At 39.1% G+C, this 23,937-nt stretch overlaps 1 protein-coding gene across 2 annotated transcripts; it reads left to right on the top strand.

Annotated features, from left to right (window-relative positions):
• The first annotated feature begins 208 nt into the window (after positions 1-208).
• Positions 209-21,372, top strand: zgc:92140 (uncharacterized protein LOC447854 homolog). Of its 2 annotated transcripts, none has more exons than XM_056772703.1 (6): positions 209-345; positions 7,344-7,467; positions 15,434-15,519; positions 16,908-16,978; positions 18,586-18,646; positions 19,910-21,372. In XM_056772703.1, the coding sequence occupies exons 2-6, from the start codon at positions 7,377-7,379 to the stop codon at positions 19,949-19,951; spliced, it is 351 nt and encodes a 116-aa protein (XP_056628681.1). In that variant the 5' UTR covers positions 209-345; positions 7,344-7,376; the 3' UTR covers positions 19,952-21,372. The 2 variants fall into 2 exon arrangements, with proteins under 2 accessions (XP_056628681.1, XP_056628683.1); XM_056772705.1 differs by lacking the exon at positions 209-345 and adding an exon at positions 4,508-4,647.
• Positions 21,373-23,937: the final 2,565 nt, after the last annotated feature.

Raw genomic sequence — 23,937 nt, 5'->3', positions numbered from 1 at the left:
TATATTTAATGTACGTATGTCGTTTATACATAATCGAACAATAAGATTAGTATAAAAAATATAGTGTAAAATATAATTGGACTAACAATAAATATAATTGTCTAACCAATTATCATTATTTTTTTAAAGCATAGCTAGACATGCAACCGGGGTGATGTTTAAGGTCAATTTGACTAGTTCCTCCCCTCTCACGTCCATGCATGTGGTTGGTTTAACGCACGGGCTTTAGCAAGATGGCTGCACTTCTTCGAGCAAATCAGGAGCGTGCGCTGTAAACCAGCGGTCCACATCACTGGAGCCAGCGCTCATTCCCGTCCGCCAGTGATCGAGGGACGCGTCTGTTAAGTGAGTGTTTTACTGTCATATCAATGCTTTTCAACGGCACATATCGCTTGGATTCAGGTTGGGGCTGATGTTCGTCTTAAATTCAAACCGCTTGCTTTTTTGATGCTGGTGTTTAGCTATTGCGCTCCTGGTTTTGCTTCTGATTCATTTTTTTGCATGCTCAGTTTTGAGCTGATCTGTGAGCAGATTCAGGGCTTTCTGGTGTTATAATACCTTGAGTTAATACCTAGTAATGCATGCAGAGTGATCATTACATTTTGGTGTCTCCAAATTAAAATCCTATTTAGTTTCGCAGTTCGCTGGGTTTGCCATTGATAAGCACATAGCTCTGGAATAGACGAGATGTATATGTTTGACTGGCTGTTATTTCTGTCACGTTGCATGGAAATGTATCGATTGAAATGTAGATTTGCAACGTTGTTATATTTAACCAAGACGCCGACGTGGAGGCTATGAAAACAAACAGACACCTGGTTTGTCAGCGCGCGCACACGCACAACTGTCCTGCTGGCAGGCAATGCGCGCTCTGTCTCAATGCTGCGCAGTTGGACGCAGCTGTGTGTGTCGTTCTGTCAATGTATTTCATGTATTTGTACTTTATGGAGCGCGTGTTTAATGCAAGGTGTGTGTGTTCAGTCTGTAAGGAAGCTGGGGGTACACAGCCGGATCTGTACCTCTCTCTTTCATCAGTCTGACTCCTCCATCTGTCTCTCGCATCCATGATGCTCTGCGCACATATGGCTTTTGTTCTGGTGACTGAAGAGGCTAAAGGGCTATTAATAGCGACTGTGCATCCTGCTTTAGGTCACTTAGTCTCTGCACGCAAAGCTGTGTTTGTTTAATCAGTTTGTCCCGCACGATTCACGTGACTTAAGAAAAGCGACCCAGATAGCTCATGGGGTTATGATGCAATGTCAGGGTGACATCACCCAGAGAGGAGGTTACCATAGTTACGGGAGGTGTATTGTGCTGTGTTTCTGAGGAACGACTTGTGTCCATTAATTTGTGAACATGACAAAGGTAATATGGTGATGATGCGGACGGTCTGATCTGGATGATGATTGGGTAGTTTGATGTGGTTTATAGGGGTTGAAGGGAAATTCTGTCACCAGACAGTATTGCATGAGTCATGACAATTGTGTCTTACTTTCTTCATTGGAACACAAAAAAAGTTTATCAGAGCAGTGATAATGAGCAGTGACATTTACCATCATGTTGTTCCAAACCCACATGGCTTTCTTTTCCTGTGTAACATACATTTAGAATAATGTTACTGCCTTTTTCCATACAATCAAAGCAATCGATGACTCAGTCTTACATTCTGCCTAAGGAAAGTCTCCACACTCTGTGCAATGATTGGAATGCCTCCGGCCAGTTTCAGTCAAACAAGACCAAGTCCATCCTTACTTAAATTAGGAAAGACCACTATCCTTAAAATCATTTGCTAAGAATGTCACAGTAAAGCAAATTAAATCTGATAAAAAATCTAATCTGGCATCAGTTTGTTTCCAAAACTCAAATTGAGCAAAAACACTCTTTCAAGGTTCCGAGTACTGTATAGTTCCCAACACTTTGTACCCCTCCCTCTCAGAACCATTAGTCTTTAATGATTTATGATTGGTTGTTTTACTTGAAGGCGGGACTTATTGAACTTTCCCCCTTTCAAAGAGAGTAATAGAACTATGGTGTCTTTTTAATATCTGTAGTCTTTGACCTTACATCATCTTTTATGTGTTCTGTGGAAGATTTACAATGAATATTTCATACTTTTTTGTGAGCTATTCCTGTGGGAAACCCCAAAACTCTCAAACAACCAAGTATCACAGTGATTACGCTTTTTCTTAGGTCAACTCCGAAGTTAACGCCACACTGGATCCCTCGACGGATAGAGTATGGATTTTACCCATAAAGTTTTGGAAGATCGCAAAAAATAAGCTCTGCGATTAACAAAGGTTAATGATACTTAAATTTTTTGTCTATTAAGATTTAATCTTTACAGATACAATCACCTGAAGTAAAAAGCTAACATAGAGACTACACTGTGGTCGCTCGAAATTAACGTCACCGCAACCAAGCCTCCGTCTACAACTTCTTCAAACTTAATTAAAAACTTTAATGAATATCCATCAACGTTTTTAAAGATTTGTGTCCATGTTACATTATTTGTGAGATTTCTATGCTTGACGTTTAAAGACCCTGCCAAAGGATGTGGTCGTTTTTAGCAAATTGCTAACAACCGTCATTTTTAAGACACGATAAAGCGTTAAAAATCACAATTGGGTTAGGTATGAGCTGGTGTGTTCTATGTCACAGAATAAAATGTGAACATATTTAGGTTTTGTTAGCCAGTAATAGCCACAAACCATATTTTCTGCATTTAACCAAAAACCCATTAAAAGAACCCATTGACATTGGGTCGATTGGAACGGAAAGAGCTAAAATCCGAACTCGATTCTGGGTTTAGCATACAAAAATACTTTATCTCTGCCATACTCAATATAACTCTGGTCTGAATTATTAACACTGCAGGTAGAAAATAAGAAATGCATTAAGATGGTCCTAATGTGCCCATTTGTTATGCCCTGCCCACAAGAGATGCAGTCAACCACAGGGAAAGTTCATTGTTCCGAGGTGATTTTTGAGGTTGAACACATGTCACGCTTTTGTTCCACAGGGTGAGGTCAGGCTAAAGTGTGCGTGCTCATGTGACTACTGTCGATTGCTGTCCTGAAATGAAACAAACAGAACATTCTCCTCTGCTTCTGTCAAACTTGAATGTGTCTCAGCTTCAGGGTGCCGTCTCGCGTACATACTGAAACAAGTGCACACACTCATATAAATGTTTAAATAACAATTTGCAAGATGTTTTTTGAACATTATTCAAATTTTGCTGAATAATAAGACATTTTGCAAAGGGATGTAAATGAGTTTCCACAGTGGGAGGGATTTTCAATTCGAGACTTTCAGGAGCTCATTAGAGAGACCATGAAGCTCCGTGCATATTTACAGGAAACAGGCAGACCAATTATCTTACAATTGGTATATAATGGATGTCTTTCTAATTTGAAATGAATATTTATAGGCAGAATTAGGAAGCACTTGTTATTGTAATAGAGACGGATACAGAAAAATACGGACTTGACCCCAGAGCTAATTTCCACAAAACCGTGGCTCTGCGTCCCTGATTTGACATACTGATTTGGATATGTTTGGATGCTGGTTTAAACTGGTCAGCTTTCCTGGGTCTCAGTGGTTAGAGCATGGTGCCAGTAACGCCAAGGTCATGGGTGCTAACAGTCAGAAACAAATGTGTAGTACAATGCAATGTACGTCACTTTGGATAACAGCGTTTGCCAAATGCATAAATGTAAATGTCATGTGCTGGTCCTTAGCTGGTTTAAGCTGGTCAAACCAGCATCAAAACATTCCCCTAACCCAGGCTAGCATGTGACGTTTTTTTCAACCGGGGTGTTTACTTGGGGAGAAATGGTACTTCACATAGAGGGGAAAATACAAAGGTGTGTCTTCGATATGAAAAAAATATGTACTTTTCAAAAGCCACAAACCACTAAGAGTTCAGTTTTAGCATTATAGATGTTAGTCATTTGCCCATTTTCTGACAGGCGCACACGTACAGCACAGTACTAGGCGACTGGCACAAATAACTTGCCTTGAAATGAAGTCACTGTTTAAGTCAGTCAGATACAGGCACGGTTGAGACATCCTTGAGTGGTACGACGTGACAAGACGTCGGCTGGAGATATCGAATGTGTTTACTGATTACAAGTAGCTTTTTATACACTGTATTGGCCTCATGTTTTTTTTATTCTGGCCTTTGTGCTGCTGTGTGTAATTTTAAGTGTTAAAACACGTTGTTCTAGTTTAATCTGTAGAGACAACAATAAGTAAACCATGTTGATTTTCCTGGAAATTAACAACCTTTTTTGTTTTGCTGCGTTTGGCCTCTCAGACAGACAATGAGGATATCAATTGCATTTTATATAGTCTTAAGACACACATCGCACCAGGTATGATATCAATAACATCAAATGTCAGCTCTCCTCTCTCTCTGTCTTCTCATGGTTAGAGAGTTCCTTACTTAAACAGTAGAGCTATTCTTTCAACACCTCTCCGCCCCCAAACTGCCACTCACTACATATAACATAAAGAACGAATGAAAGAGAACGAGTGCTTAGTCTTAGGATAGCCGAGAGACAACACTGAGGAGTGTACTGTGGGTTGGCAGGATTCTGATGATCTGTTTAAACGGGGACGGTGGGCTTGATGCAACAGCCATTTCGGGTGAGTAAGTATTACATCGAGTGCCTGCTGAGTGCTGACCTGTTTGCTTGGTCACAGGTGGAGATGAATGAATGTGTCTCTCCGGTTCCTCCGAGCGCAGGTTCGGTGATCGTGCTATCCTGTTCGTGCTTTCCTTCCCTTGATTCTTGTTCTCTCCCGATGAGCCTGTTTTTCAGGGTGAGCGTTATAACTCGGACAGCTCTCAGCCCTGCGGCTTGTTTGAGGGTGTGTGTGCTGAGCGTGTGTTTGCGAGTGTTTATGTGAAGGATGCGTGTGATGCTATCTAGCTTCGCTGATGTTCAGAAAGTAGGCTGTTCATTTATGTCCCCGCACATTAATCAGATTTTTCTGTTTGTCTGAATGTAGGTTGAGTAGGCGTTATGAAAGTGTGTGTTTCTGAACGACTAGAGGACGAAAGGGTGCACGTTTAAGTCGATAAGCGGGTTAAAGCAAACGTTTAAGACGCATCCTATTGACACAGTTTCACATCTGGATGCCGGTGACTGTCGCATGACACTCACATGAGCTGTGTGGAAACACAAACAGGCACATTCATATCCAGGCACTGATCTAGGTACGTGCACAGCTTTCGTGAAACGCAGACGTAAGCGGACTCTCTGCGTTAGAGATAGTATACCAGATGCAAGTGCCCAGATGGCTTTGTGTTTATGTCTGTCATAAGAGGTGTGAAGAGACTTTGCCTGTTAGGTACGAAAGAGTTCCTGTAGCTCCGCTTCGAAGGGCATGAAGCCAACAATGGCAAGGTCAGAGAGCACGCAAAAATATAAAATGTAAACACTGACTGCTTTTAAGGTCACGTTGGAAAAAAAACATTTGTTACATCTGACAGTGTTAACCGAGGAATACATGAATTTTTCATGTGAAATGAGGGGAAATTCCACTCAACAATCAACCTTAACATGGCAAAATAAAGGTTTGACAGTTTATCATGTCACTGATGGCTTAGATGTCAATATTTGGTTATTTTTAAAGCTTTTTGAAGCTTTAAAGATTTTTCAATTAAGTGCTGCTTTCAGAATTGTCTTTTCCTCAAAAACTGGCACATAGGTTCTTATGAAGAGCATGAAGAGATTTTAGTATCATTGCTTCTACTTTCTACATTTTAATTCACAGAAATCCTACATACATATCCAAACCTTGTCACATTCAACCCATGTGTATATTTCCCTCATCTTAAAGATCCATTGAATGAAATTTAGCGGCATCTATTGGTGAGGTTGTAAATTGCAACCAACGGCTCACTCAAACCCTCCTTTTCAAAGCACTACGGTGGCTAAGAGGTTGTCACGTTTTTGCTTCATTGCCAAAGGAGATGTTTATGAAATGCACTCTGTAGAGCAGTTTGTCCATTTAGGGCTCCTGTAGAAAAATGGAGAATTCCATTTAAGGGACCCTCGGTGTATGTAGATAGAAGTAGCTCGTTCTAAGGTAATAAAACTTAACGCTTCATAATTTTAAGTTTTTATACACCTCTGAAGACGTTATGTATATTATATTATATTTCAGTCAACAGATCCCCTCAAAAAAGTACCTTCAACTGACTTTGAACACCTATTATAAGAATTATAATCTTTATAATATACATTTTTAGATAGATGCCTTTCTTTTCACTCGATTTCGCATGTAAAACTCCCTACTTGCTTTCGGCAAAATATATTGTTTTGCTCAAGACCAGCAGCAGAGAGTGTGCGCACATACTGTACGTACCCGCGTTTGCACACTTTTCTTTCCTCCGTACACCTGGTGCTTTGTCCCGCACCCCGTGCTGGTGAAGGCAGAGCAATAGTTGTAAACACTGCCCCTCCTGTCAACTTCAAACGAGGAGAAGAGAGGAGGAGGAATCGCGGCTCTTTTGATGTTCCAGTACTCTGCTTTGTCCTCTCTCATTTTCTCTCCCTCATTCGCTCAGGGTCTTCGCGTCCTGTGTGAGTTAGATATGAGGATGTTGTCATCTCTGTCACTGTTCACTTTTACACATGAAAGCTGTTTAATTGCAGGAAAATTGCTGGATTACCTTGTCTAGTAAATGTTCCATGTTGGCTGCTCACACATGCAACAGTTTCTGCTTCTTATCCAACATTGTACACTTGCACCAAAATTGTGTTAAAATTCTGTGATTGTAATTTGGTGAGAGGGTATTTCGTAGTTAAATAATCTTTAACGTTAATGCTACTTTATCTGTTTGAATGTAGGGATCCTCTTTCATTTTGACATCTGTCTTATTTGTCAACATTTCTATTTACAATGTAGGAAATAGCCAGTTCGATTGTCGAAAAGCAGGAAAAATTGTTCACCTTCACATTTCACACATACAGAACAAGTCAGTTAAATTGACAGAACAGGGCATATGTGTTACTCCGCTAACTGCTTCTGAATGATATTGAATGTCTGTCTTATGTTGCCCCTGGCTCTGGTTCAGTCCAGAGACGTGTTCGACAAAGTTTATTGTCAGGTAATGGTAAAAACAAGGAATCCGTAAGGCTTCTGGCTTTGAGAGAAAGCATGTCTGGATCTGTTTCGGCTCACCTCGATTGTGTTTTCTTTTTCTGATGTCTTTGTGATCGGTAGGACGTAACAGTTACGCAGCCGAGAGTGTCTGGTCAACATTACAGGAGGATTTTAAACCTGTGCATTGATGGTCTCTTTGTTAAGTATGTTCTCTCTTTTTCTCTCAGGTGAAATGGTGAGAGGGGGGTAGGAGTGAGGCCATGGGCTGCACCTCAGCTAAGCAGGTGTCGGCTGTGCCCACCGACGAAGAGGGCCGAAGCAAAGCTTATAGCAACGGAGACCTCTTCAGTGGTCAGTGTCACATAAACACGCAATATTACAACCTCTTATTTCTGAATAATTTGGCTACTTTAGTAATGCCTTTATTTATGCAAGCCAATGCAAGTGAATGCAAGGCAATGAGAACATGGGCATGTGGGTTTAACTGTGTTATAAAAAACACTGTGTTCAGAGATGGTGCACCGGTTACCCTTCAAGTAACAGTTCAAAATGTCTGTCATTGTTTACTGAAATTCATGCAGTTCTGCATCAATAAGAAACATTTTTATATTAATCAGAGTGGTAGGGACATTATTTTCAACACAGTTCTCCGTTTACAATTTATTCAGTTTTTGGTGTAACGTCACAGCTAAACTAAGAGCTTTTATGGGATTACAGCTTCCACAGAGTCTTTGTTTGCATGCACTATACCATAAATATAAATCTATAAAACACTGAGGGAAACCCAACATGTGTCTTTCTTATTTTACTTCCGGTTGGCTACGTGCGGATTAATCCCACCAATCCGACCTAGAGCTTCTATCTGGACATCACAGTCTCTTTAGTGGTAACATGCAGGCCAGAGATCAGACTGATTTCCGTGGGAAGCTTTGAAAATGAAATTTCTCCCTGGAATTTTATTGATAGTTGAGTCAATTGGTCCGCTTGACTGTTTTCTTTGAGTCAGTATTTTTGGCTACCTTCCCAGTTATACTAACTAAATGTATATACTTTGTGGGTGTGGTGGAGTCTATACTGAGGAGTGTACAGTTAGGATTCAGAAACATGCTTGCTTAACTTTTCATACATTAAAACTGCTGTGGTAGATTTGACCTCATTCTTCGCACATTAGGGATGGCAAACAATAAAGCGTTCGGGTACCAATGACTTACAACTTAATACTACTGGGTTGCACTAATTCTTATTCTGCAAACTATAATGTAGTTATTTGCTTTTTTCAAGAGAAAGCAACCTTTTTTGTATGGTTTCTTCACTTGAAGAGCTATTCAAAATTGATTCTAGTCCTCCTTGTCCTTGCATTCTTAAAGGTAATAGTTCACATAATGAAAATCGTGTCAAATTTTGACGTTGCGCACCTGATGTCATTTTAAACCTTTTGTGTTTTGCAGAAGAAGGAAAATCCCACAGAAGATATTTTGAAAACTGTTTGTAACCAAAAACCGTTGGTCACCATTGACTTCTATTGTATGGACACAAAACCAATGCAAGTCAATGGGGAGCAACGTTTTTCAAATACGAATATTTTTCTAAATATCCTTGTGTTATGCAGAAGTAAGAGAGTCATACAAGCTTTGAAATGACAAGAGGTGTGTAAATAATGACAGAATTTTCATTTCGAAGGTGAAGTCCTGTAAAGCTACATCATGTACAGACATGTAATGTAATGGGAATGGGCTCCTTCGGTGATGTCTGTCATCATTTTTTGGTTATTCATTTAGACTGGATATCTGATATTAATTTGGATCGAATTGTTGTTTGTCATAACTAAGAAAGGGATCTTAGTTATAGGATCTTAGTTAAGAAAGGGATCTTGGTCATAGCCAAAACATTTTTGTAATCATTCACGATTTTTGATCAACTTTCAGCAGAAACATGTTAAGTCACACAGACAGTAGTTCAAGTTGTTAATATACGCCAATGCTGTGAGAAACATTTTACAATGTTTTGGCAAACGAAATTCATTCCGAGTATTCTTGGATGCATCCAGGGACTAATTCAGATACCTTTGCCTATGTACAGACTGTGAGCTACATCTGTGCCAACAAGCATGTGTGTGTTTGAGTGGATAACGTTATCAGCTGGAGTGAGTGACTCATGCCTGCGAGTGTGTGTTGTGTAAGTTTTATGTTTGTGAGGCTGTGAATATGTTTTAAAGGGTTTAGATAACAGCAACACTTAGTGAGTGATGTGTGAGAAAATGGAAGATTAAGAATTAGCGGTGAAACGGCAGAAAATCAACAGGAAACACCCTATGACCAGCTACAGGAGGCGGCCGTCTACCCTCCCTCTCTCTCTCGCCCCCTTTCTTTCTTTCTTTCTCTCTTCCTGCCATGTTCATTTCTCTGTCTCTAAGGATTCCGAGCATGCGAGATGGAGGGGAATGGTTTGAGCACAAGAGAAAGTGAATGATCTGGGATTACAGACTCTCCTTCTCCCTCCTCTGACATTTTCCCTCCCTTTTGCATATCTGTCGTTCTTCTCATGGCCAACTTTCCTCGTTTCCTTCCTTTCTTCGCAGCGGCCGTCTGTCGTGCTTGCGCTTGAACCAAACTGAACATCTCTGTAGAAACCTGAAAATGTCTGTCTACCGATGATCTCCGTCCAACCTGAAAGAGTTCGAGAGGATCCGAGGAGAAGAATGGCTAAATTGCTAAATGCAGATGTGTTAAGCTTGTCACATCATACCCAAAAAGATTGGAGTCTGTAGAGGTGCTTTAACCATCTGAGTTAAGGGTATGAATACTTATGAAATATACTTATTTTCGTTTTTTAGTTGAATAAATTTGCAAAGCTTAATACATTTTTGTCTTTGTGTTGTCATTACTGTCATGCAGTGTAAATTAATGTTTAACAAAATATATAATTTAAAGTAGTTTAAGATAAAGCAGCAGCATAACAAAATGTCTATTAAATGAAGGGGGATGAATACTTTTGCAAGGCACTGTATATCAGAGGCACTCAACATCAGATTGAGTGATATATTCAGCAGATCGCAAGAGAAGCGATGGAGCTGTGACCTGGTTGATGTGGATTACTGCCTCTGTGTGTCTGTCTGTCCTTCGATGTGTCTCACTCTCGTTTTCTCTCATTCTGCTGACAACCCGATGTCCTTCTTGCCATTGCCCTTCCTTGCTGTCAGTCAAACAGCTCTATCAATAGAACAGAGGGGGCACAGCGCACTCTCTCCCTCGATCTCAATCTCTCTCAAACTGTGAGATCTCGCCCGGACTTGATTAGTGCCAACAGACTGTTTACTAGTCAAAGTGTGTCAGTGTTCAGGCAGCAAGTGTGTGTGTTTCCGTGTCTTCATCTGTGATTCAGCGCCTAGTCAATCCACACACACACAAACGCAATCTCCTGCACACACAATGACAGGATAGGCTGAGGTGCCCTAAAACAAACAAACGGGCCAGCAGGCAGAGAATATGCTATCTGATTACATGCAATCTGAAGTGAGCTGTGTTTTTATGTGTATGACGCCTGCCAGTCTAAGAGGGTGTTCAAACTGACAATTTGCTGTGAGAAAGCAATGAAGATCTATAATTTTCAATGAGATTTGGTGAGAATGTTAGCTGACCACCGTCGGCACACTGTCGACAAGCCGATCAATATAAAAATGCTGTCTGTCTGCCAGCTTATTTCGGCTCGCTGCCGCTGGGCCTCTGCTGGTACAGCAGTGGCAAACTGATAGTATATTCAGTTTGTTCTGAGCTCTTAGAGGCTATTTTTATCTTAAGAATGGGATATACTGGCTAAATAGTTATTTAATATAATAGTAGGCTAATAAAATGCATGTGATATGTCTCCTGTGATTTCCTTTAGTTAAGTCTGGCCAAAATTCACAGTAATATTTCATTTGCATCAACGTTTATGAATTTGGGTATTTTTGAGCATTAATCAGTTTGTGTGTTTCATGGGAATTAAACCCGTGAGCTACAGTATCCCTGAGCCAAAGTGATTTGTCTCTGCCCAGGGATGCAAATGAAACATTTATGTGTGGAAAAACGGTAAGAATTTGAATTTGCAGCTAAATCTGAATGAACACCAGCACATGGGGACTCGAGGTTGAGCAAATTGAGGTCCCCATGAGCAAAAAAAGCTTATAAAACAATATTTATTCAATATCCAAGAATGCAAAAAGTGTTCTATGATTTACTTGGGTGATAAAATATACAGTTTGTACAGTATAAAAAAACATGACGCCTATGGACTGTCCCCAGGGAGATCAGACGTGTGTATGTGTGTTATAGTTTTATACAAGTGTATGTGTGATCCTAGCCACCGTTTACAAGACAACCGTTTAGCTAATGTTTTCAACAGCAACACGGTTCAGTAGAGCCACCGATCATGTCTATGACACTCTGTAGTCTTTACTTTAAAGTTATAGCTGCAAATGTTACTGTTTCAGCGACTGATCTTGAACCAGACGCGTTACATTAGTCTTGTTTCTCTAGGCAACTCGAAATGCACCGCTGCCGTCTGCTTTTCATAATCAACTTCACAGTCGCTTATAAATGCAGACAGTCGTGGGATGTTGGCCTTTTTCCAGAATGAATGTTTCTTCTTGGTTCCCATGTAACATACAGTATAATGTCCACTAATACACGATAACATATGACCGGCTGCAGATTACAGTACATAATTATTAGTTCTTGATGTTTGTTTTCCCTTTCCTCCCGTTTAGTCAAGATTGAACTAAAGATTTATTCTTTGGAATTAAATGCCATTTAGAAAAGTCATCATAGAAGCGGGAACTCTTATTTTGGTGGTTGTTTTTCAGACAATGTTGCTTGCTTTTCTTCAGGAATTCTGATCAAAAAACGCCAGCAAAACATGGGTGTTTTTGCTCCGATTGAATCTTCTGTTGGTTTCGTAACCTTCCTCTGTTCTGCGATAGTGTTCCTACTATCAAAGAGAGAGCGCGAGAGATTGACAAATTCACCTCTCCTGCTGTAGACTCACCGTCTTAACAGACACCCACTCATAGAATAGCTTCAGGGCAAAGCTTCTCCACACTGATTCTAAAAGTAAAGCTGCCCACTCATGTTCCACAGACATGCCACTCACGGCACTGAACACTTCAGAAATCCAACCAGAAGGTAAAAGTGTGGGGTGACCGAGTCATGTACCAGTTGTGTACCAGTCATGATGTCCGATTTGTTACGTTTTAGCCAAGCGAGCAGCCAGATGGATAAATTACCTGGTGGACAAAAAGCATTATGTCAAAAACGCAAGGAGATATGAGAGTGTATGGGAGCCAAGACCTATTCATTAGCGCTCGTGGATTTGTCATGACCCTGGGTGAAAAATGTATATATTATTTCAATTGCATTTTAAAGTTCACCCAAAAATAAAAGTTGTGTTATAATTCACTGGCCCTCTGGTCCTTTTTTTCTTGTTTTGTCTGACTTTCTTAGTTCTGCCGAACACAAAAAATATATTTTGAAGAATTTTGTTAACCGGCACCCATTCACTTGCATTCGTTTTGTGTCCATACAATAGAAGTGAATGGGTGCCACTGTTGTTCGGTAACATTCTTCAATATATCTTCTTTTGTGTTTTGCGAAAGAAAGTCATACAGGTTTGAAATGACAAAAGGGTAACTTTATGATGACAGAAAGCTGCTATTTTCTGAACTTCCGCAACTTTCTGATGTCAGCTACATGGATGTAATGAGTTTAAATCGAACTTCTGATTTCTCTTACAGCCACCCGGTCTCGTCATCATTTTCTGTCTTGTGTCCTCCGTAATAAGCAATAAAAAATGGGCAGAAATAGTGATGGGTACCGAGAACCGGTACTTTTTTGGACCGGGACATAATTGTGTCTTCATGACAAACGAAACTGTTATCGATACCTGCTTTGTTTTATTTCTGTGTATTCGGCTGTTAAATGGCGAATAAGAGACTACTATATTCATTTTCATTTCCATCCCTGCATGATGTCCGAATGGCCGATGTTTGCTCGACATACATGTAATATCTAGGGCCATATGATTTCCACAATGTATTTGTAATCTGCTTGTTTACGAGTGAAAGAGTGGCATGGTTGCGCTTGTGGAGCTTTCAGCGTTCGCGTTTCACAACAAATAAGCTTCCATCAAACACCCCTTTTCGGCAACCCATCAAACTAAAAGTCCTATATTTGAGAAGTTATAACATTGCTTTTATAATTAGCCACATTGTTATTTACTTATTTTAGTAAATTGAAGTAAATGTGCTCGTAAAATAATAAAAAATTAGTACATATAATTGAAAAAATATTACTTGCTAAAATATTGCTTAAATTAATGCAGACCTAAAACCAGAAAGGAAAAAAATATGGTCTACCAGCCAAATAACCATAGTGATGTAAAGTAAATATTTTAAATATGTCAAATGACATTATGATGTGCTCCTATGCACATGTTAAGTGCCGTAAGTGGTATGCTAAGGAACACACACACACTTTTTGTTATGTGGCATTTTCTGTTTGCACAGAAGCATTAGTAAACTGCAGTTCTAAAGCTCAGCTGTAATAAAGAAACCTAAAATGTTTATCATCTTTCACATCGTGTTTTTACATCAAATTATAGCGCGTAGTATCGATAACTTTATTGACAAGTACCGATATCGATAAAACGATATCCTCCCTAGGCAGAAAGCATCTTCTTTCCATTAGCTCCTAAAGGTCGGCGTCATGCTGATGTTACTAATTAACTAATCAAAACATCTCCACATATGAGCGGCCCTCATCTCCCTGCCAAAAATAGCCTGTCTGCAACATACTAAAGTGACGAAATGTCAGTCTCACTCCTGAGAGTGCAACTCCAAGCTGTAGCATTTCTCTTAGGTCCGTGAAAAGATTTATTAGTACTGAGATATTCTTCATATGTCCTTTTTTAGCAATGCTGTCTTCCTACTAATGTGTGTGTGTGTATGCATGAGTATGTGTTTGCATTTCTGGCTATTCAGGTTTCAGGCCTGTTTTGTGTAAAATACCGCCGTGAAATAAAAATTAAAGTTGTAGGTAAATTACTGTGTGTGCATGTGTGTGTTTGTCAGCATGTTTGATCATGCACTTTTGTGCAGAAACATGTTTACATTCCTCAAGCTGTGAAAGACTGTGTCTCTCGCGCCTTTTCCCTTTACGTCTTTATTCTTGTTCTGGCTTTCTGTGCTTGTGTGTATGGGCTGTGGTGAGTCACATTCACAGACTGCCCACTCAAGCTGTCATGATTGTAACTGACAGGGACGTCACGGTGAGAAAAGGGAAGAAAGCCCGATCGAAGCGAAGATAAACCGAGATTGAGTGGGCCATAGTTGTCTCACATGCTGCTTTTTAGACCGAGTAAAAGACAGCTTTATGTTTGTGTGGGTGTGTATGTGCCATGAGGAAGTGAATGTATGGCTGCTGGTAATCTCTGACAGCTGGAAAAGGGAAAAATCTAAAGCGTTTATTGTTTAAAGGAAAAGTGCAAGAAATTGTTGGGGGGGGGGTTACAGGTTATTTTTTCCATGCAATTACAGTAAATGGGGACTGGCGCTTTTAAGATTCATAAAGGCACCATTAAACATCGTTCAAGTGGCTGTATGATTTCCTTTGGTCTTTGGTAGATAAACAAATGTCTGAGGTGCTTTTTAATACAGTGAAATTGAAGGAGGCGACAGAGGCAGACAAGATCCAAAAATGATTCTAAAATAAGACTGCATATGTTACATAGTGTTCATCACACAAAGCCATTTTTTTATCAGATTTCGCTATTCTTGATTTATTATTCTTAGACATTATGAAAAACGTTTCTCACAGGTAAGTGAGTAAATGAAAGAATTAAAATGTTGAAAAGTGCTTTGACCTTGTGTGGATGTATATGAAAACAAAAAACAAATTCTGTCATCAATTATTCACTCTCATGGGGTTCAAAACCTGTTTGACTCTTGCTTTTGTTGGACACAAAGATTTTTTGAGAAATGTGTTCATACAATGGAAGCCAATGTTTGTTTACCAGCATTCTTCAAAATATCTTCTTTTGTTTTCTGCAGAAGAAAGTCATACAGGTTTGGAATAACACTAGGGTGAGTCAATTTTTGCGATTAAAAATCCATTTAAAGCAGGTTCAATGCTGTTTCAGTCCATGAGCTTTTTATAACCGTCTTCTGTCCAGTTCCTCTAGTTTTTCCACTCCGTAATTACAGTATGTTCCATCAGTACTATTAACAACCCTAGAACAAACCTCTCACAAACACACTCTTCTCTCTCTTTCACCATCATCACTGCAGATGAATACAAGATGAAGGGAGTGGAGGAAGTTAAGTACATGCGTGGAGAAGAGGACCGAGTGAATGCACGCAACCAGGAGAACCTGGTGAGATTCTCTTCCTCATGTGGCAATATGTTCATGTTTTTCCGTACACATCGCCAGTGGCAAATAAGATTGTTTTGTAGCTTTTACGTTGCACAGCTATGTGTTTGTGCAGTGCTTACATGTGAGGACCTGTATGGAATGTTGGAGGGAAATTCTGACACATTCTGTCACAGACTCTCGTGTGTAGGCTCTCGCATTACCAGACATCATATTGTCGTATCGGGGAGTTTATACATGCGTATTTTCATACACACAATCGGATGTATAGACTTGTCTGGTCTGACGATTCGCCTATTTTGAAGACATTAATAACTTCGGGAACAGAAAAGGACAGTTTGAAATATTGATTTCATTCAATTTAATTTTGTTTCTATAGTCCTTTTCCCAGTTTTGCATTGTTGCAAAGCAGCTTTACTGTAAATGCATATGATTACAGGTAGTAGTGATAGAGGTAGAAAAATGGAAATTACAAAAATGTATAGAATATGTAATGTATGCTATTATTTCAGTTTTTTACTAAGTGCAATTGTTTCTAGCCAAATCAATCTAGTGAATACAAGAGTACAAATTTAAGGGCTTTATTCTACACTTTTGTTGATTTTGGTAGCGTTAGTCAGTGATACTGTATACATTAAAAACGTTTTAGGTGGCAATAATCACTTTCTTTTAAATTCATTTTAAAAATTAAGATTTTACCTCTGCACTTTTTTTACTGGACATATAAGATTTGAGAATGTGTGAATAATGTCTGCTGTGATTGACCACACACTTCACATGTTAAATAAGCAAAAACGGCCTGCCAAGGTGTTGTATTCTGTTATGTTATGTAAATGTGTTTTGTCGTGTTAATGTTCTCATTATAGGTGTAAAAACCTTTCACACGTTCATGTCTTATCCAAAATACTTTTAGAAGTACAAATCTTTATTCAGATTTCTAATTAAATTGTTCTTCCAGTTGTGTTCGTTTCTACAGCATATGTTTCCAAAAATATGAATTAAATAAACCAAACTAAATTGAGACCAGCGTGTGAACATTTATGTCTGCAAAGTGAGTCCCAGAACAGTCTCCATGTGAACTGACCAAGCTAATAAAGTTGGTCAGATCAGAGCAGGTGTAGATGCCCATGTTCAGATAAGGAGAGTGAGGAGAAGAGAAAGAGAGGAAAGGAAATGAGGGAGACTCTCTCTCACCAGGGCGGTGTTCTCAATAGCAGTGGTCAAAGTAAGGTCACTCCCAGGGCCTCTACATCACGCTTTGTTCTGGAGAGGCTCCAGGAGCCGACTGGCCTCCTCACTGGATGGCCACCAGCGATGGGGAGCGTAGTTTGTATCTGGCTTTGTTTTGAGCGGTAGTAAGTGAAAACGTGTTATTTCCGGGTGTGTTGCAGGAGAAGAGTTCAACGCAGAACATGACCAAACAGCACAAAGAGGTCCCTGGGCCCAGCGCCAACAAGACAAAGTGAGTGGGGTTATAAATGTGCCTTTCTGTTTACGGTGTACATGCTTTTCTGTTTGTTTTGTGTGTGTGTGTGTGGGTGAGAGAGTGAGTATTCTTTGTGGTATGCTTTGCATTTATGGCATGTCTGCTATGAGAGGTTTTTTTATGGTATAAGTATTTTTTTCAAAAGCAAAAAAAATACAAATAGCAGAATAATACAAATGAAATCTTCATAAGAGCTTTCTTTGTTAAAGGTTAGGAAATAGTTAAACGAGAAAGAAAGCTCATTATTTACTCTCCCTCATCTGGTTTTGATGCATATGATTCTCTTACTTCCATGGAAAACAAACAAACAAATCTAAACTTCATTTTCCAAACACTGGAAATTGCTGAGGACTTGGCACTGAGGATACGAAGCTCCATAAACAGTTTCGGTGAATAACAACTTAATTGAAGTCTGTTCCACACAATAAGCTGTTATATGGCTTCTTTAGTGAATGTGCGCCGTTTTTATGGGGTTTGTCATTTTTTTTTAGCAAATAGTTCTATAATATTTATTCATATTAGCATGTACATTTTATGATCTATTGAGCATTTGTGTTATTGCCGGACACATGTATTTTGTGATTGTCCTGTTTATAATCTCATGAGTAAATTATTGGACATGGAATAATGTTTGGAAACATTCTATTGGCTTAATTATAACTAATACAGATCTTCCGCAAGGGAAACCTGTTGCCATATACGAAGTTCAAATGAACATGCAATTTGGTTTAATCATTTATAAACAATCGCACATATGTTATGAATTGTTATTATGAATTATAATTATTACATATTTATATTTAATTTATGTATCATATTAAACTGCACCCGTCAAAATAACTTGCATCATCCGGATGATCCTGTGTTATTAGTTATGGGCGGTTATCAGAGAATAACATACCTTGGAATTTCATGACTAGCCAATCAGAATCAAGTATTTCAGAGTGCCATGATAACTATAAGAAATGCAACTTTCGATTTTAAAAAAGAATAAGTAAATGCTGAGATTAAAATGAACTAAGATTAATAGCAGGTTTTTTTAGTTCATGCTAGCTAATGCGTTTACTGATGCATCCTTATCATTGTAAAGTGTTCAGTTGTAATAACTTCAAGGAAACTAATTATATAGTGTTACTAAATAAATACACTAACCAAAGCATGATAACAGCATTTGGATGCAAGTTTTTTTTTTTTTTTAGTAGCTTGTGTGAGTGTTCATGTGTGTAGCCTATGTGTGTTTTGGGAGTTTGTACATTAGAACTGAACAGTTCTTTGTTTCATGTGTGTGTTTGCGTGTGTGTTGTTGTAGGAAGGCTCAGTTAATGTGTTCTGTGTGTGCGAAGCCAGGATTTATGATCCCTGTCGTAATGTCTCTATAAAAACGATTCCTGCCCAGCCACTCTGGATCCTACAGGAGCTGGTAGTTCTCTGTGTGTGTCTGTGTGTGTGTGTGTGTGTGTGTGTGTGTACTCGATACTTGTTGTAATGGAAAATTCTAGTGTATTTGTTGCTTCCCTTCTCATACCCCCACTAACTTCCTTTCTATCTATCTATCTCTCGCTCTCTCTCTCTCTCTCTCTCAGCATACATACGTCAGAGAGTCAGCAGGAGTTTTTCAAAATGCTGGATGAGAAGATTGAGAAGGTGAGGAAGAGAAAAGAGGCACTGGAGTGAACGATGGATTCGAAATTTGACTTTATTTTGGGCCAGCACATACCATTTAGAGTCGGAGTAGCTTTAGTGTCATTTCAACCATATACAGTTTGTACACAATGAAACACTGTGTACAACCATTCCAAGAAAAGCTTGTTGATCAAGACTGTGACATTAAACAAGGTTATCTCCTATTGCCATGTATATTGACTGTCTGGTACTTCCCTATGACTAGAGATAATGTTGTGTATTTATCGCTCAACCATATTTTTTTCCCAAACTTCCCTTTTACTCTCTAGCTGCTGTGTTATCTGTCACTGTTGAGGTCTGAGATCAATTGGTCTTAAGTGGATTAAATCAGAACATTTTTGTTTTTAAGTGGTTTGTACATTATGTAAATTGAAAGGGTCACTGGAAGCTTTACCGCACATGAATCCAAACTTTAGTACTGAATGTCCCACACTGTCGTTATGGTAAAGATTAAAGCTGACCCATTGTTTCTGATAGCGTCATCAATAGCCGCTATATCTACATCGGTTGCTATAGCTGCTAAATGCTTACGCATCAACACAACCCCAAGGGATGAGAGATTAGCTGTTAGTGTGGAAAGAGAGGCTTGAAAACTGAACATTTCTGCTTGTGTAGTATGCACAGATTTGAAACTGCTTAGTTTACTACATGTACATCACATTTGAGCGTAAATGAGTCAATTCAGACTCTGCTACAATACATACAGTAGACATCGAGAATACTGAACTTTATGTATACTGTATTCACGTCATGTCCTGATTAGAAAAAAACTTTAAGACTGAACAAAATGTATGAAATTCTGCTCATATTATAATGCACATGTAGCTTTGGTTTAATAATAATAATTTGTTACATTTATATAGCGCTTTCTGGCCACTCAAAGTTTGAATTAGGTATTGTAAAAATAAGGCATCTTTATTCATCATTTGGTGGTTTAGACAAGAGACCGATTTTTGCTGTATAGTATTAGATTGTTGATATCGCTGCTGTTTTACCAGTAAAAAGTATTAAAAAGTGCTTTTCAACTTTGTACTTTTTAAGTGATTACATATCCTACGATGTTGTCAGTGTTTTTCCATTTCCTAAAAAATGTGGACATTCGAGGTTTCAGACAGCACCAATATATTTTCGCTTTTGAGATATCGTTTAACCGTTTTTGTCTTGTTCTCACTTCAGTTTTTTACTTGTCAGTTTTCGACTTATCTTTCTCTGTCTATTCCCCAGGGACAGGAATACTGCTCAGAGGGAGAGGACGATGTCACATAGCAGAGAGGCTCCACTTCTTGACCAAGACAGAAAGAGAGAGAGTGTGAACTCAAATCAGTGTTTCCAATGTCTATAACACTCTGTCAGTTTGAGAGAAAGCGTGTGTGTGTGTGTGCGAGAATGTTCGAGTGCGCTTAGGAGAGTGAAAGAACGCAGGATTTTTCCTCGTAGGCTGTTGCACCCCTGAACTCTTCTCTCTTGGGCTCTCTTGCCCCGCTTGGAGATCGAGATGGTTGGATGAGGGAACAGGCTTGATTGATGTATTATCAACAGGGACTCGCTCTGACGTGATCCGAGGACCCAGACCCCTCCTCTGTGCTCCTACGGCCAGCATCCCATCGGCCCCCTTCCTCCCTTTCCGTGCCGGAGCCACGTGAGACAGAGAGATTATGCAGAAAAAGCAGGATGACAGGATGTGGAAAAGAAAGGCGACATGCCTCTCCCAATCCTTATTCAAGTGGCAGGCTGGAGAAAACAGACTTATGGAGGCACGAGAGGAGAGCTCTTGAACAACATCCGTCGGATGAATGTAAAGATGGAATCGTGTGTTCTTTTTCCGTTTCGGCGCGAAGGGGGATACGAAAAAGAGAGCTATTTTATTAAGAGTGATTACATGAACCGGATGATTTTTATTATTTTGCGACTCGAGGCTGAGTTTTTGAAATCTGGACTCCTGCTTTTTTGAAGGACGTTTTTTTATTTGTGGAGGTTGTTTGTTTATTTTGTATGTATTTTGGCCTTATTGAATAGATCATCACCCTTGAGCTAGTGTTGTGAGGTCAGGATTGTGCCGTGACCCTATAATGCTACCACACACAGAGCTTGAATACATTACCACACCCTCTTTCCACACACACACAACTTCTCACTTTCTATTTGTATATCCTGCTATTATTTGTAAAGTTCTCATAAATAGGCGGAAATATGAACAGACTAGTAACCGACAGTTATTGTTACCCACACACAAAGCTACCAAAATGAATCCCTTACAGCCACTCACAAACACTGTTTAACTCCTAGATCCACATGAGATCATGGAAGAATTGCAAAGACGTGGTATTGTCAAACTGAACACTTTTATGGGTTTTTGAGGGCTGTGTTTGTGTTAATCTGTCAGTACTGACTGTTCATCTTTGTTGAAGGGATGCATCAGAAGGGTCAAAAGCGCCCTATAAATGTTCATATACAGTGTTTACCCATTATTTGGTCTGTGTACTTGTTCCCTGCCGTTCTCACCTCGTAAGTGTACAGGCTGATGGTCTTCAACCATAAACGAGACCAGCGAACCAGTATGAGGTGGGGTGGGGTCACTCTGGGGACACAGCACTGGTCAGGCATCTGTAATTGTGATTACTGGATTGAATCCTTTTAAAAAAATATTTTCAATATGTTTTCTTTTTCTATTAAAAGGTTAAGACAGAGCAGTCTTGTTTGTGTGCCGTCTCATTGATAATTGGGATTTGTGTGTGTAGGTTTTGCTGACATCATTAGTCCATATCAGCGTCATGTTTCCTGTTGGTGGTCTGACTGACTCATATCGTTAAAAATACTTTCAACGGTTCCTGAGGTAGAGTTTCAAATGAAGAGATGCGGTGATTACATTTCCATCATGGAGTAAATTAGTAAACCGAACTGTATCGTTGAAAATCTATCCTAAATCAACGACATGAGGCTTATGTGCGCAAACCAGGTTAGAATAATTGAACGCACGTATGTTATACTTTGTCTCCGCCTGTTGGTAGAACAGCGGAACTACACGAGAAATCTAGGGAAACTAGTTGGAAAGCAGTGAAATGTTATTTATATAATTTAGTTTTACCATATATGTTTGGTCATTATTTTTAAACGAATTATTTATTCAATTTTGAATTGTGATTTTTTTTTTTAAAGAGATACAAATAATGCCGAGGGCTCCATAAAAATAAAGGGAAAAAATACTGTCTTGTAATTTTATATTATCAACATTAAATTAAACATGAAGGAAAATAATAAAAGGCATACAAACAGATGCACAGTTCATCTGATTATTCACACATTTTTAAGGTTTTGCTGAACCGACTGAACTGAAATAAATAAATGCCCCCCCCCATTTTACTTTTAAGTGTAATAAATTCAACAGTTCAACATTAATTTTTTTAACAAAGTGTAAACCGTATGGAACTGGTGTGTGTCTTCGGATATGTACCTTTTTTAAACCATTTGCAACTTTATTAGAACATTACTTGCTCATTAACACTTTTTTCTTACATTAACACTTTTTCTTGGCCTCTTCGTACAGTTGTGACTCTACCTGCTGAGGGAGGTAGAGCGGTGGAGATAGGAACATGGGCGATTTAATGTTCTTTCCACTGAGGTAAAGCCCAATAAATCCTTTCTCATGTTAAAGACTGTTCATTAGAGAACAACGTGTCCTGGAGGTTTGGCTGTGTTTTTCATCTCTCACGCGGTGTGCCGGTGTGACACAAACTTGGGCACAAACATGGTTGAGTGAGTTTTACCAGGCTAGATTTGTGGTTGTTACACTCTTCAGAAGGCCACAGTGGGGGTGACAGAACTGCATGATGGTTGATGTGTGTTGAAAATGTAAATGGGGTTTAATGCGTGTGAGAAACAGATCTATCAAAGAAAGATTTTGTGTGTCAAAGTGTTAGTGTGTGTTTGTGTGTTGCTGGGTTCAGTCCCTGTGAAAGCTTTGGCTTGGATGTTACTCTGCATTGCCAACATGAGCTCACAGCAATCATACCCAACTCAAACCAGCACCCCTCTCTCACCCATCCTCTCTCTTTCTCTCGTTCCAGCTCTATCGTCTTATTTATCTTTACCTCTCCATCCATATCCCTTTCAATCTCTGACCATCTCTCTCCCCTCCTCCATCAGTCATGCTGCCTTGAACTGCACAACCCCAAACCGCTGAGTTCCAGCTCTTTACTAAACGCTAGGCATTGTGGTTCAGTGGTTATAGCCTTTTAACTCTTCGCTTAGTGCTTTCAAAACATTCACACAGAACTACTAGAATAACTTACTTCTTTCAAATGTTTACTATAGTCTTAAAATGTAATAGAATAATTCTGTCAGAATAACTTATTCAATGTATTAACAGACGGAAAACAGGTTTGCACCAGCCAGAGTAAATGAGCCAGAGACCTTCTGTGCTGAGCTCAGATCATTTTTCTCAGGTAAAAGATGAAACAATAATCAACAGAAAGCATCTGCAATTTTCATCTGTAAAGGGCTGTTTTCTAAAGTCACACTTTAACTTTTACACTCAACACAGGTAGTCCTACAGTAGTGTGATTTATTGCTTAACATAATGCAAATCATTTATATTGTGATATTAAGTAAATGAAATGTTATACAACTAGGAATGGTTTTAGTTATACTTTCCGTTTGAACACTAGAGGTCGCCACAATTGCAAAACACGACGTCCTTTAGAAGAAGTCAGCTATTTTAAATATATTCAAAAACTTTAACCACAGTTACAATATTTCTGCTTTATTGTTATAGTAATGGTACTATTATTCAGCTTACCTTGTTAAATTTGCATTTGCAATCACTTTCAACTTAAACAAAATCCCTTTTACGTGCATGAGAGTTTATTCTAATATATTTTAAATATAATGAACTGTAGCAACTGCAGTATTTTGGCAGAAAGTGAGCGGAAGTAGCAGGTGTCAGCTGTACGAAAATCCCTCGACGCACTGAACTCAGAGATGATGACGTCAGTAATGTTGGGATACGCGAGACTGGAATGAGAGCGCAAGATGGAAAATATTAAATGAGCAACGAGGAAAGAATTGAGGGAAACATTGGGGAAATAGATTTGAGCGACGGTTCACAGCCTCATAAAAAAACAATATCACGAACAAATAAGCTTTGAAAGTAGCAATCCTGAGATGTCCCCACTATTACCGTGCGTGTGTATTGCCAAAAACGCACTTCTACATTAACAAAAAACATGGTTGATTTTCTAGCCCAAAAATTTCAA

Source organism: Triplophysa dalaica, chromosome 18 (assembly GCF_015846415.1).
Source record: "Triplophysa dalaica isolate WHDGS20190420 chromosome 18, ASM1584641v1, whole genome shotgun sequence".
NCBI lineage: Eukaryota > Metazoa > Chordata > Actinopteri > Cypriniformes > Nemacheilidae > Triplophysa > Triplophysa dalaica.
The sequence above is the reverse complement of the archived record's forward strand: the minus strand, read 5'-3'. Positions and strand labels throughout refer to the sequence as shown.